The sequence below is a fragment of the Falco peregrinus genome, chromosome 7 (assembly GCF_023634155.1).
Source record: "Falco peregrinus isolate bFalPer1 chromosome 7, bFalPer1.pri, whole genome shotgun sequence".
In the NCBI taxonomy this organism is placed as follows: domain Eukaryota; kingdom Metazoa; phylum Chordata; class Aves; order Falconiformes; family Falconidae; genus Falco; species Falco peregrinus.
Window position 1 is genome coordinate 84,759,076 of NC_073727.1, and position 17,397 is coordinate 84,776,472.

At 43.7% G+C, this 17,397-nt stretch overlaps 2 protein-coding genes across 4 annotated transcripts in view; both read left to right on the forward strand.

Moving 5' to 3' along the window:
- The first annotated feature begins 333 nt into the window (after positions 1 to 333).
- RIPPLY2 (ripply transcriptional repressor 2) lies at positions 334 to 2,871 on the forward strand. Its single transcript, XM_055810640.1, is given in 4 exon segments — positions 334 to 353; positions 355 to 655; positions 806 to 870; positions 2,575 to 2,871. Coding segments are annotated over 4 exon segments (552 nt in total). The 3' UTR covers positions 2,741 to 2,871.
- Positions 2,872 to 3,615: 744 nt separating this feature from the next.
- Positions 3,616 to 17,397, forward strand: part of LOC101916182 (cytochrome b5 reductase 4) — a 44,609-nt gene continuing 30,827 nt past the window's right edge. The window contains exons 1-5 of one of the 3 annotated variants that reach the window (XM_055810445.1): positions 3,616 to 3,729; positions 5,412 to 5,565; positions 8,396 to 8,496; positions 10,517 to 10,601; positions 14,158 to 14,199. In XM_055810445.1, the coding sequence (XP_055666420.1) occupies positions 5,439 to 5,565; positions 8,396 to 8,496; positions 10,517 to 10,601; positions 14,158 to 14,199 (355 nt within the window). In that variant the 5' untranslated portion in view covers positions 3,616 to 3,729; positions 5,412 to 5,438. Of the gene's footprint in view, positions 3,730 to 4,027; positions 4,150 to 5,411; positions 5,566 to 8,395; positions 8,497 to 10,516; positions 10,602 to 14,157; positions 14,200 to 17,397 lie in introns of those variants that run through there. The other 2 variants (XM_055810443.1, XM_055810444.1) reach the window with 2 other exon arrangements.

Sequence of the window (17,397 nt, forward strand, 5' to 3'; positions counted from 1 at the left end):
GGCTCTGCCTCCCCGCACGCCGTGCCGCCGGAGGGGGCGGCTAACGGGGGTTTAACAACGAAACGCCGCGCTTGGGGCGGCCTGACCCCCGCCGCCGGGGCGGGAGAGCGGCCGGGCACGTCCCCGGGGCTGCCTCCCCTCGCCTCGCCCCGCGCCCCCCGCCCCGTTCCCACAGGGAGCCCCCCGCCCGGCAGCTGCCATGTGTCGGCTCAAGTGCGATTAACACCGACCCGCCACATCCCTCCCCGGCCATTTGGGGCTTGCACGCGTCCGCACCCCGTGTTTACACAGCGGCGCCTTCGCGCGGAGCCTTTTTGCTGATGGCGCTGGCAAATGAGCCGGGGGAGGTGGGCGCCGTGGCGCGCAGCGGCCGCCGCCGGCTATAAAAGCCTGCGGGCCCGGGGCGGGTAGGGCCAGGCGAGCGGTCCGCGACCGGCGGAGGATGGAGGGCGGCAGGACGGGGCGCGGCGGCCCCCGCCCGCCCTCGGCGGCGCTGCCCCCCCGGGGCTGCTCGCCCCTCTCCCGCTCGCCCCGGTGCGGGGCGCGGCCCGGCCCTGCCCTCACGGCCCTGCCCTCGGCCCGCAGGCCCGCGCCCTTCTGGAGACCCTGGGTGGCCGCGCCGGGCGAGGCGGCCCGGCCGAGCGGCCCCGCGGCGGTGAGTGGGGCGGCGCGGCGCAGCGCCTGCCGCCGGCAGTGCCGCCGTAGCGCCCAGGCAGCGCCGGCGGGGCGGCGGCTGCTCGGGTGGGCCCCCCGTGCCGTGTGCCGTGCCCGTGCCGGCGGGCTGACCTCTGCTCTCTCCCCACAGCCCCACAGCCCCCGCGGGCCGGCCGGAGCCCCCCGGAAGCTGGCGCAGTACACGCACCCCGTCAGGTAACGCCGCCGCCGGGCCCCGCGCTCCCCCCCGCCCCGCTTGTTCCCACCCATAACGTGTCTGTAGGTGGGAAAGTGCCTCGGAGTGAGCGCTGCTGAGCTGGCGGGTCCCTGGGCAAACCGGGCCGCGACTTGCGGGTTTACCAGACCTTTGAGACGTTGAAGTGCTTCTGTGGTGTGGGACTTGGGCATATCGCACTGTTAATGTGTTGGGTGGGGTGTTTGTTTGTGGTTTTTTGTTGTTGTTTTGTTTTGTGGTGTGTTGGGTGGGTTTTTTTCTTGTTGTTTTTCTTTGTGTGTGTGTGGTGGCAGTGTTGGCTGGAGCACCTTGCTGCTCATTCCCATGCTCAGAATTAAAAAAGGAAGGGGAGTTTGGGGAGGTTGTGGCTCCTAGGCTGCTTTGCTGTGCGAGCCTCCAGTGTGCTGGTGCAGGGAAGCAGGGGCAGGCATGGAAAAGTGTGGCAGGAGGAGCGGGCATGGGCTGACCAAGCCAGCGTTGCCGAAGAAAATACTGGTGTAGCTACTGTTTTAATGGTGAAACTAATGGTAGTACCTGCACTGTCATTTCTGAAAAGCAAATAAAATAACTATGGTTGCATCTGCAGGAGAGTCTATGTTCAGAAGTACTAGTAGGTGTTGCAAGGCCCTTGAAGTAATTGCATGGGTAGTTGTTCCAGACGGGATGCAGCTTTCCCCCAAATCTAGGCTGATGCACAGACTCCCTCATGCCAAAGCACCAGAGCAGTCAGTGATGTCAGTCTTTACAATTTCTTAGAGAATGTTGCAGGGAACACTGGGAATGGAGACATGTTATAAAGCAAGTGTCAGTTACTTTGTGCTGCAAAAGAAGCAGTGTTCTTTTACAGTACAGTTAAACAGTAGCCTAGGAAGCACTACTTGCAATCTCTAGAAAACAATCTAGTTCTGTTTCTTAATGTATTTCTATTATAAACAATCTGTAATCAGTGTTTTATTATGTTGCAAGTTGTTAGTCTCTTAGCTCTTGGAGCTTCTACTGTCTGTTTCTTCAGCTACTTTCAAAACTGTAAGCAAAAGAGGATGCTAGATGAAAAGGAACGGGAACGGTGGAGTATATTAACAGTAATTACAGTATAATGTGTCACTAGCTGATAGCCCTTGCTGTGTTATTATCAGCAATTTTTTATGTTAATTTCCAGGTACAACACAATCTGTTAGATGATTCTTCTTGGAAAGATGGGTGAAATATCAAGGTCTGATTCCCCCCAGGCCTTAATCATTCCCTTCACTTTGAGATTTGTCTCACGGCACTGTAAACAACTACCTAGGCTGGGGACATTCAGTAACAAAATGAACTCAAAGTATATTGGGGATCCTGTTTGACGCCCATTATATTCCCCAGGAATAGTTCCAATGGGGGCAGTACTTGGATCAGATCCCCACGTAATACTGTTAACAAGGTACCATAGTGGGAAGTTTCAGATTAGAGTAGTTGTGCTGCAAAACTGGCACTTTGTGCATCTTTATATATTCAGAAGAAAATACAGAATTCGGAGAATATTTTCTTTCCTATTTAAATGTAGAAAGTGGTTTAGCAGTTGAGCATGTGAGGAAGAGCTTTGTAGGATGCTTGTCTTAACAGAATTTCACTGCTGTTTCTTGTCTGTCAGCCTCCAAGCAGACTATGTAATAGCAATAAGCAAACCTATTGTGTACTTGTTTCAGACTATTTTGGCCCAAATCAAGGTGCTATGATTATTTATATCAGGAAGCTGAAGCACTTCTGAAGAACTTCCCAGTCCAAGCTACAATCTCCTTTTATGAAGACTCTGATAGCGAAGATGATGAAGATGATCTGGAACAAGATTCAAGAACAGAATCAGATTGCTGATTGCAGCAAAGGGCAATGCAATTTCTAAGACTTAAATTAAACTTATTATAAAAATATATTATAGTATTTTTAAAGATAATTTATTTGTATGTAAATTATTCTTAATAAAACTGAAATGTCTTGTAATTTCATCTGAGCCTTTTCCCTTTGTTCTTTTCCTGTCCTGCTATAGGCAGGGACAGTATTCATTGGTATTTTTTAACTTCAGGTCTTATTATATATATTTATATATAAAATATAAATTCTAGGAGCAGAGCATGGATGCCTTGTTTTAAAGGGCTCTGTGGTTATGTGACTTTCTCAAAGGTTGGAGGACACAAGGAAAGCATTTTTACTGTGATTTGGTAGGCTCCCTCTGGAAGCGTATCAAGGAATCATCAGACTAAGTACCCCAATGTTATGCCAGCTATTACAACAGTTTCAAACATGGAAAGAGAAATGATACAGCTGTCTTCCGGATGGAGAGAAGGGTCCAAGTTTTACTCTGGTTTTTGCTTTTAAAGAAGGGGTTTCACTTGTGTCACTCAGGTGCTCTGATGTACATGAGCTACACTGTTATATATAAATACAGTGTGGAACCTGTCAGTTTTGCTTGTACAGTAGACATGAGGAAAAAGGTCTAACATGAGTCAGTTTGATGGTGCGTTTAGTTTTGATAACTGAAGTTTGGTATGAATCATCATGCAGGCCAAACCCTCTAAAGATAAAAACAAACAACAAAAAAAAAAATGCAAAACGTTAATTCAAACGCCAGGGCTTCTGCCCGGGGCAGCCCTGGCCGATGCTGGGGGGTGTGCGCTGCTCGGGCGGGGCTGGCTCCGTGCCCGCAGCCCCCGGCGCGGCTGCCCCCACGCCCGCTCCCGGGGGACGCGGCAGGAGGCGCGGGCCCCGCTCGCCGCCGCTCTTCCCTGGCAGCGCGGGTGGCAGCGGCCGGCTGTGCCCGCCGGGATAACGCTGGAGCACCGTGCCTGGCGCTGGGACACCTGCAGGTAAACCCGGCCTTAGTGCCAGGGAAGACAGCTCCCCGGGGAGGCCGGGCGCGGGGCGCGGCGCGCTCTCCTCAACGCCCGCCCGCGCTGCCCCGGGGCAGCCCGCCCCCGCCCCGCGCCGGGACCCCCAGGCCCCGAGGTGTGCCAGCAGGGACGCCTAGTCCCGGGGGGTTCCACCGAGACCCCCCCGCCAGGCGACGCGGCCGGGCCGCTAGCCGTAGGCCGGCAACGGTAGGCCCCTACCGCACCGCGCCCCGGCCCGGGCCCGCCCCCGCCGCGCCTGCGCCCTGTGCCGGAGCGCTCCGCCCGCCCGCCGGGGCGCAGGCCGCGGCCCGGGCCGGCAGGATGCTGAACGTGCCGCCGCAGGCCTTCCCCGCGCCCGGCTCCCAGCAGCGGGTGGCTGCGGGCGGCCGCGTCAAGGTAGGGCCGGCTCGGCCGCCGCCGCGGGGTCCGGGCCTTCCCCGGCGCCGCGGCTCGGAGCGCGGCGGGGCTGCCGGTGGCTGCGGCTTGGGGGGGTGGAGAGCGCGAGTGAGGCCGGGGCCCCGGCCCGCGGGGGTCAGCGTTTTCGCCGCTTCTTTCCGGCCGGCTGCGTGGCCTGGCTTGCTGTCGGCGGAGCTGCCGCGGCTTGCCGGCGGTTCCCGGCCGCGGCTGGGGCAGGGGCCAGGGGCAAGGGTGCTTCTGGCCCCTTCCTTCGGAAGGTCCCAGGCTCCAGCAACCGCGGAGGGGCCGCGGCGGCTGCGGCAGGGCCGCCGGGCGAGGGGCTGACTTCGCTGCGTCGCTCAAAAATGCTTCGTGCTTCTCCTTTTAGGTGGTGGTGGCGGTGGCGCTTCCTGCGCTGCCCTCCTGGGCTGTCTCGGGTTCCTCCTGTGCAGGGACGGAGACTTTCAGCCTGAAAATTGTTGCATGCAGTTTATGTTTTACGTGTTGGGGTTTCGTCTTTGGAGTGGTTTGGGGGGCATTTGGTGTCTGCAGACCTCACTCGGAAAGCAAAGGCCTACTTAGGCTAAAGTGGCATCACACAATATGGTTCGATGTGCTCTTTAGATGTCTTGCTTCTGGTTTTGCTGCGATTTTGTAGGACTGCGATTCTTTAACCCTCTTCCCTGGTGTTAGAGTTTGGGTCACAGGGATTCCCAGCCTGTGGTGATGTTGAAAAGAAAGGTACTAGACACCCTGAAGATCTCGCTTTGGCTATGGCTAATACATCCCTGGTAAGCTGGAAGACGTCAGTCCCAGCTTTCTCTGGATGAGATTTCCAGTTGCTGTAGGGCTTGCAGAAAGTCTTTATGGGTGCTGCGAAGGTGAACTTCCCTACCTTGTCCTAGCTGGCCACGATTTTCAAATCTCTCTTCTGTGTTGCTTACAGGTTTCTAGGCTGTATCTCAAATGATGCTGACAAAAACTCTTTACCACCACAGGAGCACTTGGTATCTGCAGTTTGCTTTGGGAAGAGTCATCTAAATGTTTGTTGATGTTCATTAATACCCTTGTCTGGGTTACTAGATAGGACGCTTCCTTAAGCACCCTTACTGCTGAGTAAAGCTCCCAAATATCAGCAAAGAATACAGGTTGTGTTATTTCTTCTTTTGTCTGAGTCCTTCTAGGGAGTTTGGAGAAGTGTATTGAAGCGCTCTTTTCTTCCTTTAGTGTTTAATAATGTTTGTACATTTGTTATTTTTCAGGTACCTTTAAAACCAGGAAGGAGTCTTATGGATTGGATTCGACTAACTAAAAGTGGGAAGGACTTGACTGGTTTAAAAGGGAGGCTAATTGAAGTGACCGAAGATGAGCTTGCTAAACACAACAAAAAGGAGGACTGCTGGATATGTATAAGAGGTTGGTTGCTGTGATATTGCTTCTAGCCTCGCTTCTCTCTTCTGTACTGAAAGGAGAAGCAACAAAAACCTACCAACAACAACAACAACAAAACCCACATGCCAGAGCAAACTATGCGCCTTCTGTGTTTAGGGCAGGTGTAATATAACTGGACACAACTTTGTTCTTAAAGATTTTGTCACCAATATTTTTTCTACTTTCAAGCCTTTCTTAAGAAGTCTTCCAAGTGGGCATATTTTACTCATATGTTATTATTTCTATATGCAGATGTAAAGTAGAAGATTGTAGGTGATGCCTCAGATAACAAGGGCTTAGCAAGAATAAGGCATTAAAAATGTTGTCATGTACTTACACTCCTCAGTCTTGGAGAGTTTATTATCCTTAGCAGTTGACCATTTTTAGTGATTGCTGTAAAGCTTCCAGAGACACAAAAATATTAAAAATGTTACTTAACCTGTAGAATGGTCTTTGGGAAATAAGTGTGCAAGCCCACATATTACTTCATAAAACTGAGGCAAGTGGCAGTGGCCGCATAGAACAGTTGTAATCCCGATCTAGCATAAAAAATATCTGTGGTAACTAAGCTATTCTATGTATGGTATTAATGGAACTTTAGCTCAGTAGTTGGAAGTATCATATGTTATAAGTTTACAATGTGTGAGAGGTGGTTTGGAGCAGTAGCCATGGCTAGAAGAGTATTTGCAGTGCTGAAAATGAAGTTTGTTGTTGTCCTGCAGAAAGCAGTAAAATATTCGCTCTCTAGTTTGATCATTCAGAAACTAAAATACATTAATATTGCCTTAAATTTGCTGTGAGGTAACGTCACTTCTATGAAGCAGACTAAGAAGATCAGAGGAGCTATTGTGACATTTCTCTAGGAAGAGTGGTTCATTTAGTGGCAACTGATCTGTTAAGGAGCAGCATTAATATTTGACGTAATGTCATCTCTGAACTCCAGCAAAATAAAGTTAAGAATTTCTCTGTGAGGGTGACTGCGTTTTTATTGGGTGTTGAAGGGGATGAGGGTGAAAGTAAGGGTAAAATGTTATTCAGTACTGGCTTTTGAAGAAGATAATAGGATTGTTAATGCTCTGTGCGCTGCTTTTGCACATGCTAGCAAAACTATAGTGGGAGGAAAGCTAAAGCAAGCTTTTTACTGTGGAGGTCTGTTCTTTTCTCTCTCTCAAAAAGGGACATTACTACTGCAGACAGAATCACTGCTTAAAAATGTTTCTGTTTTGTTTTTAATCTCTTACTCCCCTTGACTGCATCTCTGAGGTTGGTTTTTACAAGAATTCCATCATGCTGTGTCTGTATCTGTCTTTACATTTTTCCATCTCTTTCCTTTTTTCTTGGACTACTGATGAAAAAAAACAGCATAACTGAGAATACTGTTAAGAGTATCTGTAGACCTGATACGTGGACAGGCAGTAAAATAACACCACTGTGGAAAAGCTAAATGAGGTCTCTGTGTTGGTAGTTAGACTGTGTCACTATAAGAAAGAGCAGAAATTGGTGAGAGGAGTGTGAAGTAAAGGAGGAACAAAAGCAAACTTTGTTCAAAACCCCAGTATGATGATCACCAATGTTGTCGTAGGCCACAAATTTATATATAAGTGGACTGTCAAGGGAGTTTAAAAAAGTGTGAAGGGTATATAAATGAAATTACTCTTGCCTCTGCAAGTTTGATGGTAAATTGAACATATGACTAATATTTAGGAGGTCCTAACTATGTAGATACTTGTATTTTACTGTGTGCAGTAATCAGTGCTGCACACAAGATGGCATAGTGAATGCATCCATCAGATGATCAGGTCAGTAAGATATGCAAAGATCCTTCCTTTGTTGTCTGGGATGGTTGTTCTGACCAGCTAGGATTGTCCCAGGTATGTCTCACCCCCCACCTCCCCGCCCCACCCCGGCTCAGTGCTGAATGCCTACCTCTCCTTGTGAAGTAATTAACATACACTTAATGTGTTAGAAGCTGCTTATGAAAACACTGGCCCATTTCCACTTGTGGTAGCTTCTTATTTTGATAATGTTATATATCTTCAAATGTTGTGCTAGGTAGGTCTGCAGTAGTCCTGTTAAATTTGTTTATAGCTGCATTCTCCAGGCTCTAATTGCTCTGGTTGCATAGCAACAATAATTAGACTTTATCAGTTTCAGACCTGTTAAGAATCATTGTTTTATCTCCCTGGAAATACTAAGAGTAGTACTTATGTAGAAAGAATGCTGAGCCCTTTTACTGGGACAAATTTGGTACCAGCATTGCGAACCTCTAACGAGCATAGGCTATATAAAGTCTTTTATATTGCTGAATCTGAAGTACGGAAGGTTTTTTTGCTTGTGGCAGCAGTTTTTCCTTATGGGAGACAGTTCATTCCCATAGGCATTTTATTCTGTAGGTGATGGGTGGTAACTTAGTTAAAGAGAGAGTGAAAACAATTCTGTGCACTAACTGGCTCAATTTTTTGTTTCCTTTTAAACCAGTCTCTGGTTCTTTTACCTCCTAGCTAGGGTACATCGTGTTTGTCTTCAGGCTTGAAGTTTTAACCTCTTAACCCTGTAGGTTTCCTCAGATGTTCGCTGGGACAAGTGGTGTGGCATTGTAGGATTGGCATCTCCATGTGATGTGTCTTGTGCTCTATACAATTGTATAACTGATGTTTCTGGTTTTCTGAAGTCATACTGTTTGTTTCAATGATACCTACTGTTTGCCATTGCACCATTTAATATAAGCCAAACTTTCTGATGGTTTTGGAGATAGGGGCAGTTGTAGTGGTTATATAAATGCTGCTCATATGTTTTTATATTTAATTTTCTACAGGATTTGTATATAATGTCACACCGTACATGGAATATCATCCCGGTGGTGAGGATGAACTAATGAAGGCAGCAGGAACTGATGGTACAGATCTCTTTGACCAGGTGAGAACAGCTAGCTATGAACGACACTTGCTTACTGAAAGGTATTTTGAAAAATGTATGTTTTCTGATTATTTTTAGAGCATTCCAGTGGAAACAGTCATTTGAACTTTTCCAGGTCTAAGGAAAGGCAATGAGTTACTTTTTAGAATGGCATGTGCTGAAAGAGGCATGTGGTTTAAACTTTGTACCAAAAGACAATAATGAAAATTTCCCTTTGTGTTGTTGTAATGATGCTTCAATTGAACTATTTTACTATTTTTTTAGCAGAAATAGCAATAAAGCTGGCAACAACTTGAGATACTGCCCTCTTAATAAATTACTATGAGGACTAATTGCTGCCATTTGAGAGGCATTTTCTTCTCAGAACTTTCACTTTTTGAAAAGTGCTTGTAGTAGTAACTTGGCCGCTGCGTTATCGGTGAACAAAGTACTAAGAAAAAATGCTGGAGCTGCCGTTAACTGGTTGTGAACAAATCACAAGATGACGATTGGTCTTTTCTTGGTTTACCATTTTTTTTAAACATTTTGAAAAGACTCGAAAAGTAAAGGGTCTGCTTTCTGTAAGGAATCACTTGCAAGCCTAATGCTGCAAAAGATGATTCACTGAGTTGGTGGTTTTTAGCAAGAGACATTGCTTTAGTCTCCTTGGCTCATCTGAGAAATGGAGAAAGAGCAGAAAAGAAACCTCCTCTGTTTCTGAAAGGAAATCTGTTACTTCTTTACCGTTTGTGGATCACAGTATGTTATGCCTTTAATCGCAAAAAATGTTTTTAGCAAGGTAAATAAAGATGTGGTGAAGTTTTAGCTTTAAGTTTGTCTTTGGTTAATCCTTTCACAAATGGAGTGCTGGATTTGGGCATAATTCTTTGGTTTCAAGGAATTTGGGGTTTCTCTCCTGAAAGTTCATCCAGCATCAACTTCTGGCCTGGAATTCTGTGGCTGCATCATTGTATATTGTACTCTGAAACAGGAGTCTTGACACCAGGAGTATTTGGGGAAGCCCGTCAAGTTGGTAATAAGTTGAGATACATACTTGCTACATTTTATTCTATTTTTTGTTTGTTTTGTCATGGGAATGGAAAGCAGTGTTCAGATCTTTAAAATACTCTTGTTCACATGCCTTTCCTGTTCTGTAGACATTTCTCTTGTTATCCCCTCTGCTTTAGCACTCTGTGTCTGTTGGATATTGATCTCTTTAAGAGTTTGGTACGTTGTTAGTGTTTGTCAAATTTCTGGGAAAATTAACTGTCATTCAAAATTTCTTCATTTCTTTGTTATCTCTGTTGAGGAAACTACAACTTGTGGATGGGATTCTTTATCTCCTATCCTTGGATTGTCCAGTTTAAGTTTTTTATTTTAAAATCTCTAGATAGCATTCAAATTTGTTGTGCAGCACTTTGATTCCTTTTCTCTTCTTGTGATGTTATCGTGGATGCCGTATCAGAATTGGCTTTTCTGCTATCCATTTTCTCTGCAAGTTTTCCAGCTCTGATCTGTAAAGCTGTTGCTTTTTTCATCACTTTGTTTGACTTTCAATAATCGAAAATTTCCAAATAATTCACTGATACTAAGACAGAAACAGAAATATGCCATCTTGGTAGGACGCGTTTGTGTGTCTAAACCACTGTTCTTTTATCTTTGTTTCCTTTATCCCTTCAGTTGCATCTAAACAAGACTAATTACCCTTGTGGTAAAGACAAGGTCTTTATTCTGCTAATTGTGTAGCACACGTCATAAAAATGCTTTTCTGAAATATTTTCCGTAGCTCAAGGTTATGATGTTCAGATACTGCAAAGCATAGAGTGAATAAATAAAACTGTTATCACTTTTTCACTTAATTATGTGCCATCTGGAATAGAAGTAAAAATGAGTACTGAACAATGTAACAGCGACTGTTTAAAAAAAAATCTGCTAAATTAATTACATTAGCCACTGTACAAAAATGAACTTTTCTGTTGTAGTTCATAGGACAACACAGTAAGAATTACAGATTTTGTGAAAACATATTTTGTTAATATAGGTTCATCGTTGGGTCAATTATGAATCAATGCTGAAGGAATGTCTTGTTGGGAGAATGGCTGTCAAGTCTGTTGCTGCTCCAAAAGGTGAGGTTTTTAAGAATGAAAAAAATTCTATTGTGCTTTACTCCAAAGTTATCTGGAAATTATGAGAAATCCTAAATTATCCTATTTATGAGGAGAGTCTCTGTTCTTGCATAGAGATGAAGGCTGTTGCATATATTCAGTCTTTTTACAGGAGACACCTGAAGATGAAACTATTTTATGCATTAAGACTTGTATAAGTAATGTACTGCTACATTTCTTTTGTTCTTAGTCATCAGAAAACAGACATGTCTGTGTTATGCGTGTATATATATCTATAAATAAATTTATTCTTTTTCCCCCAAGATACCTCTTTCTTCTTCTGATCCCAGGGGACAAACTGTCGTAGGCAGCTCTCAGATCTTGAAATAAAAGTCAGTATTTTCAGTCTGGTGATTTCAGCACCAGACATGGGTTTGGCAGGTCGCATATGTGTTAAGCTATTTGAATACATTTTATGAGCAGTTATCCTTTCTGAACACTTTGTTGGGTCCATTAGTTTGAATTTACTTAGAAAAAATTTTGCTGATACAAGACTCCTCCCAGTCAGAATAGCAAGAGACGTAGTTTATTGTCTTAAAATACCGGCAGTAGTTTCCAGAGACTTTAACCTTCGGTATTTGTTTTGGTTTGTAGGACACAGCAAAAATTTCCTATACCTAGGAAGCAGATGCTGTTACTGAATATTGACCCTTAGCAAAACTGAATTGAAAAAATGAAAGAATTAATGGCTGCAACTATTATTCTCAAATTCTGTGGCATCCTTTAGTTCACAAATTCAGCCACGTCTTGTAGCTTTTCAGCTTCTGACAAGGTGCACTGCATGCTTGCTTAGTGCTTAGATCACATTGCCTAACAGTTGAGTTTGGCCTATACATGAAGGGGAATAGTATTTTACACCTCCGTGTTGCTAGGTAGCTAATTCCAGTATGGAGCTTTTAAGGTAAATGCTGCAAAGTATGAAGAAACCTTGACAGCGTATCTGCTTCATGGAGTTGAGGTATTACAGATAAGTTACAGCTACTCTGTCAGCTGAGTTAGCAATTTAAAAGTAACCCTGACTTTTGCTGATTTCTTTAATCTAACTTTTCTGCAACTGGAGGGAATTTTTGTGACAGCCAGTCAGTAAAAAATAAATATCTTTGCCCCTGCCAGCTATGACAGTCCATTTTCTGCTGTTCGCTTTTTCTGCTTCTCTCTATTAAAGGACTGTTCTGTCTATCTTGCTGTAGTAATATTTGCAGGATGACGTTTGTTGGCTTTATAAAACCAGTTCTGTTGCCTTTGTGTCTTTTAGCCATTTCAGGCTTGGAAAAAAATGTAATTTCATTAATTAAGCACCAAACCGATGGGACTGGATTTGCTGAAATTCTTCACTGTAGAGTTGTTAGTTTACTTTGATTCTTGATAGGTTTATGTATCCTCCTTTTCTGAATTATCCAAAAAAGTGATTGACTTCACTGTCAGCCAGCCATAATTCTAGTCTTCCATCCTTCCAGAAGACCATATTAAGCAAAGTTTGCATTTGAAAAATAGAAGAATAAAATACTAAGTTAAGGTGCATGGTTTTAAATACAGGATTAAATGGGCCCATAAGTATAGAGGAAAGACAGGACTTCGAATTATGGAATACATGGGTTTCTCTTTGTGGCAGAGGGTGAGTGTTTGGCAGTAGGGCAAGCATCAGTCCTTGATGCTACAGGCTCAGTACAGGGCAGGTAAGGCAGATGTAGGTTTGTTGGGGCATTGCTGGAAGATTTGTGGTTGTTTATCTTAGCTTTTGTTTCCTGTGTTCTGGTGGTTTTTTGGAAAATGGTACAATTATTTGCTTACTGAACTGTTTAAGGAATCTGAAGCTTGTCCTTGAATGCTCTAGGGTGGTGGTTTTTTTTAAGAATAGTCTTTTGAAAACACTGGTGATAGTTAATGTTTTGTCATCTTGTCTTTTGGGAATGCTGCTTGATGGCATGGTGTTCACTAATGGGAAATTCTGAAGTGTCCCTTCAGTGGTGTTACAGTGGAGCTGTGTGTTGAAAAATGTGTAGTGTTTGTACTTGCTGAGAAGGCCAGTGCAGTAACTGCAGCAGTACCCAGGCATGTAAGAGATGGTTTCAGTATCTCCCTCAACAAACCCGTACAGCATTAAACTGCTTGCCTTCCTGTCAGGGTACGCAGCTGTGAACACTAATACGGGCACTAGTTTGCCATCTACCATCTTTTAATACTGCTAATGTTTCTCATAGACACGTGTTAGTATATGTCCTGTGTTACCTCAGTGGTAACATAACTTGGGAGTCAGAACACATGCTGCACTACTGTTAATTCAGTGAGATTAGACTGAGAGCTATGGTGTCATCTGAGGAAGAGAGGTAGGGCTGTGTCTTGAAAATGCCTCAAGCTATCCTTAAAATTGCAATGCCAATTTCAGCGTGTGAGCTAAAGTGTAGTGAAATGAGTGTAGCCTTTTGAACACAAAAAATTGCCTGTAATAAGAAACAAGTTTTTGTGAATGACTTGCCTGTCCTGGCAGAAAGCTTGAAGTGGTGTGAATTGGTGGCAGTACTGTCTGCTTGGTGCTTTGTTCCGGTAGCCTTTCTTCAGTTCTCTCACAATGGCATTTTCCCCCTCTAACACTGGCTGCTGTGATGTATAGCACTAGGAGGGATTTAGAACGGGGGAAAAACGTTCACGTTTTAGTTTTCGTAAAAGGGAGCAGGAAGAACAAACTGGTCTCTCTCACTTCCCCAAACCTGGCTCTCATAAAAGAGAGTATAAAATGGGCCTTCATATTGAGACATTCTGAGATGTGCAATGTAGAGAAGGCAGAAAGGGGCCTGCGTGCATCCAGAGGACTGGTTTTCCCTCAGATTTGCTATGAGCAGAAGTATTTGTGGCTGAGAGGTGCAGTGCCTTTCCCCTGGAGTTGAGCATGTTACATATGAATCCACGCTAGGTAATTCACCTGCTTGGTCTTTATCTTCTTTGTTTTTTCCTGGTAGTATTTGTTTGTGTGGAATACTTGCAGCTTACTGTAGATTTAAGGAAAAACTCAAGACAATAACTTGTCAAAATAAAATCATTTGACAGAAGGAGCTTATAGAAAGATTTTCTTTTTCCTGGGTTTCTGCCAAGGAGTGAGTTTAGACTTCCAAGGATTGTGTTGGTCAGATTCAGTGCCCGCTATATGTTGTCATGAGGCAAGTGTCATTGGAAGTCTGACAGATCTAATGAGCTTCTTAGCCATGAAGTTTGTAATTGCACAAGATAATGTGACGTTTGAAGTGCCAGAGTTCTTACGTTTCCTATCCTTTAGTGCTGTGCAACTTTTGGCATTTTTAACGTAGTGTTTCTTTAATGATACCTAATCTTTTGGAGTGGTAATCAGTGCTGCATTTATTTGTGACCTCTTGATACCTGAAGCATCCTGGTCAATCTATTAGTGTTATGGAAGTTTTATTTGGAGATCCTTACTTTGGCTTATTTATTTAGTATGATTCATGCAAGTACTTTGCTGTAACTTCTTACTGTCATGCTTGTTGCTTTTTCTTAATGCTTGTAGAGTTTTCCTCTACTCTGTCTGAAGAGAAGAAACAGCTTAATGGTAAGTATTTACCTGGAGTGAGGTGAATCTTACACTTATTTGAATATTATCAAGTTAATATTTTTTATACAGACATCTGATGTTCAGGCTCTAGTGATCCGTGGAAATTACAGAAGGCAAAATCCTAATCAGGCTTTGTGAATTCAGTGTTTAAAAGTGTTATAAGACTGCAGTATAGATAAAGTGGGCATGAGGTGAACAAGATTTCTGCTCAAGTCAGACAAGATAGGTCACAAAATACTCTGTGCTATGAAATCTGTCACTACAAAATTGCCAGTCTTTTTGATCCTTCTCTGTATCAGAAAAGCTACGTTGCCATGGGACTGGAGTAGCAGAGACAAGACAAAATTTTGGGGAACACTTAGAATTAGTAAGTCACTACTAAAAGCTTTACTAAAAAAGTCCTGTGAGTGTACTGGGAGGTAGTCCTTGTAGAGATGGGGAAGCATTCAAGCCTTCACTGAACCCTTCCTTGAGTACTGGAGGTAGATTTCATTGCTAGTGATCAAGAACTGTGCATTTGATTTTGATGATTTTAGGGAGATATTAGAGACTGATTAGTCTTATTAGTATAAGAGGTTTCCTGAAAGAATATGGCTTATGAAGTCCCATCAACTGGCATTTGATGGCAGAGTGTTGGTGGAGCAAATATGATGAACATCTGTGGAGGGAAATAATACAATTTGAATTCGAAGGCTGACCTGTTGGCATGAAAGGGAACAGGTGCAAATTGGTCATGGAAAGGTCTGGGCTGAAACTTTGGAAAAGGAGTCTAGAGCAGTCAAATTTTGGAGTGGCAGGAAGAGTAGAAACCTAGGTATGTCTTAAGGTGAAGCCAGAGAATTCTCAGGGTGATGTCCCAGCAAGTCCAGGCACAGTGAGGGGGAGATAAATTGATCATGCTTTCTCTGGCGAATTTGAGTTCCCATTTGTTTTCTTTTTTCTCATACCTCTTGCTTGCACTCTCATTGTGTTCTGTGAATGTTGTATTTGACTTCTAAAAGGCAGTTTACCTTTTAGTGTGCTACAAGTATTGGGCTACACAAAAAGTTGAACATACATCATATAAGCAAGACTGATTTTATTTGTTCCTGTTTTACTCTATAGCCTTGTAAGATGTTAAACTAAACTTTGAGAGGGTCTGCTGCCTGACTACCTTTTTCTCTTCAGCAACGATCAAGTTGCTGCAACCTGTTAATCTGGCTTTGAAGAACTGGGGGGATTAGAAAATAAACTCCGCTTTACTCTATTGGAATGATATCGGTAGCAGCTAGTACACATTAATACATGATAAATATTTTGTATTCAAGTAACTGATTTTACCATCTATTTCAATGTTCTTCTCTTGGTTACTTTGGTTCACCAGTTCTTTAGGTTTTGTGCTTGTCTAGCTGTCGCAGAGCTTTCCTATGCATCTTTCATATTCACAGTGAATCCAGGTAAACAGAAATAAGTGACGTTCCGTTTCTCTTCCATCTTGCTTTCTCCCCGCTCTTACCAACAGCATTTCTTGTCCAGATGTGTCAGGAGACATAGGGTATGATTCTGATGGTAGTTTCCAGTGAAATTGCCAAATACTGATGCTTGCTTGTTGTATTTACTTTACCTATTTGGCAAGACTTTCTCCAAAATTGGAGAGATCATTTCCTGAGGTTACCTTCCATGAGGTGTTTCATATTCAGTTGTTGTGTCTCTGTGCTTAGCTCTTGTAAATTTAAGTCAGAATAATTACTTTAGAAGTAAGCACCACTGAAAGTGGGCAAGAAAACCAGAGCCCATGCCATAGGCTTCTTTGGAAGTTGTTGGCACTAGTGAAGATGTGTTTGTCTTACCAATCTAAAATGAATAAATAATAATTATATTTGGAGCGTGCTCAGATCATCAACTTAAATGTATCCTTGATTTTTGTGCGCATCGGTTGTAGGTAATGTTAGTGGCAGTTAAAGCTGAAGTTTTCAGAATATATTGCTAGTGATAGCAGTGTGGGTGTAGCCTAATGTGCTCTTCAACATCTGTTCATACTTGAGTTTCAAACTAAAGACATAAACATTTCAAAACGCTGCCATTACCAAAGCATGCCTAAAAACTTCATATTTGTTTGAGAATAGATGTGTATCAAAGATATATTTTAAAAATTACTTTTTCAGCTTTGCACTTTTGAGCTAAAGTTAATTTTTCTTTTGTCCAAACTACTATGATGATGATTTTTGTAATAGTAGTATTAACTAAAAAAAAAAATTAGTTGGGGAGTTCCACCATCTGAAAACAAGCTGCTGTTCGAGCATATGCACATCAGACCTTGAAAAATCTTACAGTCTGGAAAAGGATGATCAGAGGGGAGTTTGAGCTAGAGTTTCAAGTACAGAAAGCTGAACTTTGAGGTTGAACCAGCTGGAATTCTTTAGCATAAGTAATATAGGTGTTCCTATTTTTCTTAGCAATATTTGGACTTTACATACGGGTCATGCTCGTTCTGGGCCTTGTATGAACAAAGAAAACAATAGGTACAGAAAGCCTTCAGAGCATCCTAAAATAGTTTAGAATGGAAGGAACATCTGGAGCTTGTTCAGCCCAGTCTCCTGCTCAAAGCAGGGTAAAGTTCAATACTAGATCAGAGTGCTCATGAGCACACACACACACCCCCCCCCATGGGAAGCAAAGAGGTATGGTGTTTTGTTTTTTCTTCCCCACCATATACATAAGCAGAATTTTTGCTGTTACTTGTCTTAGCCAGGGTATCTCAGAGAAGGACAGTCTTCTCTATATTTCCTTCTCTCCCACCCCCTTCTCTGTAGGTAGTTGGAAGAGTGCAGTTGGATTTTCCCCCTTAGCCTTTTTTTCTGCAGGCTGAGCACACACAGTTCCCTCAGCTTCCTTTTTCATATATCCTGTGGTCCAGCTGCTGGCCATTTTGGTGGTCTTTCCCTGGACTCGATCTGGTGTATCAACGTCTGTCCAGCACTGGAGAGCCAAAACTGGACAGAGTACTCCAGATGTGGTCTCGCAAATGCTGAACAGAGATGAAGACTTGCTTCCCTTGAACTCATTACTGTGCTCTTGCCCAGGATAAAGTTGGCCTTCATCACCACAAAGATGAAGTATCTACCCAAGTTAGGCTTGTCTACTAAGCCCTTGGAAGGTCTTCTGCAAAGCTCCTTTCTATCCAGTCAGGCCTCCCACTTGTTTCGTTGTATCAGA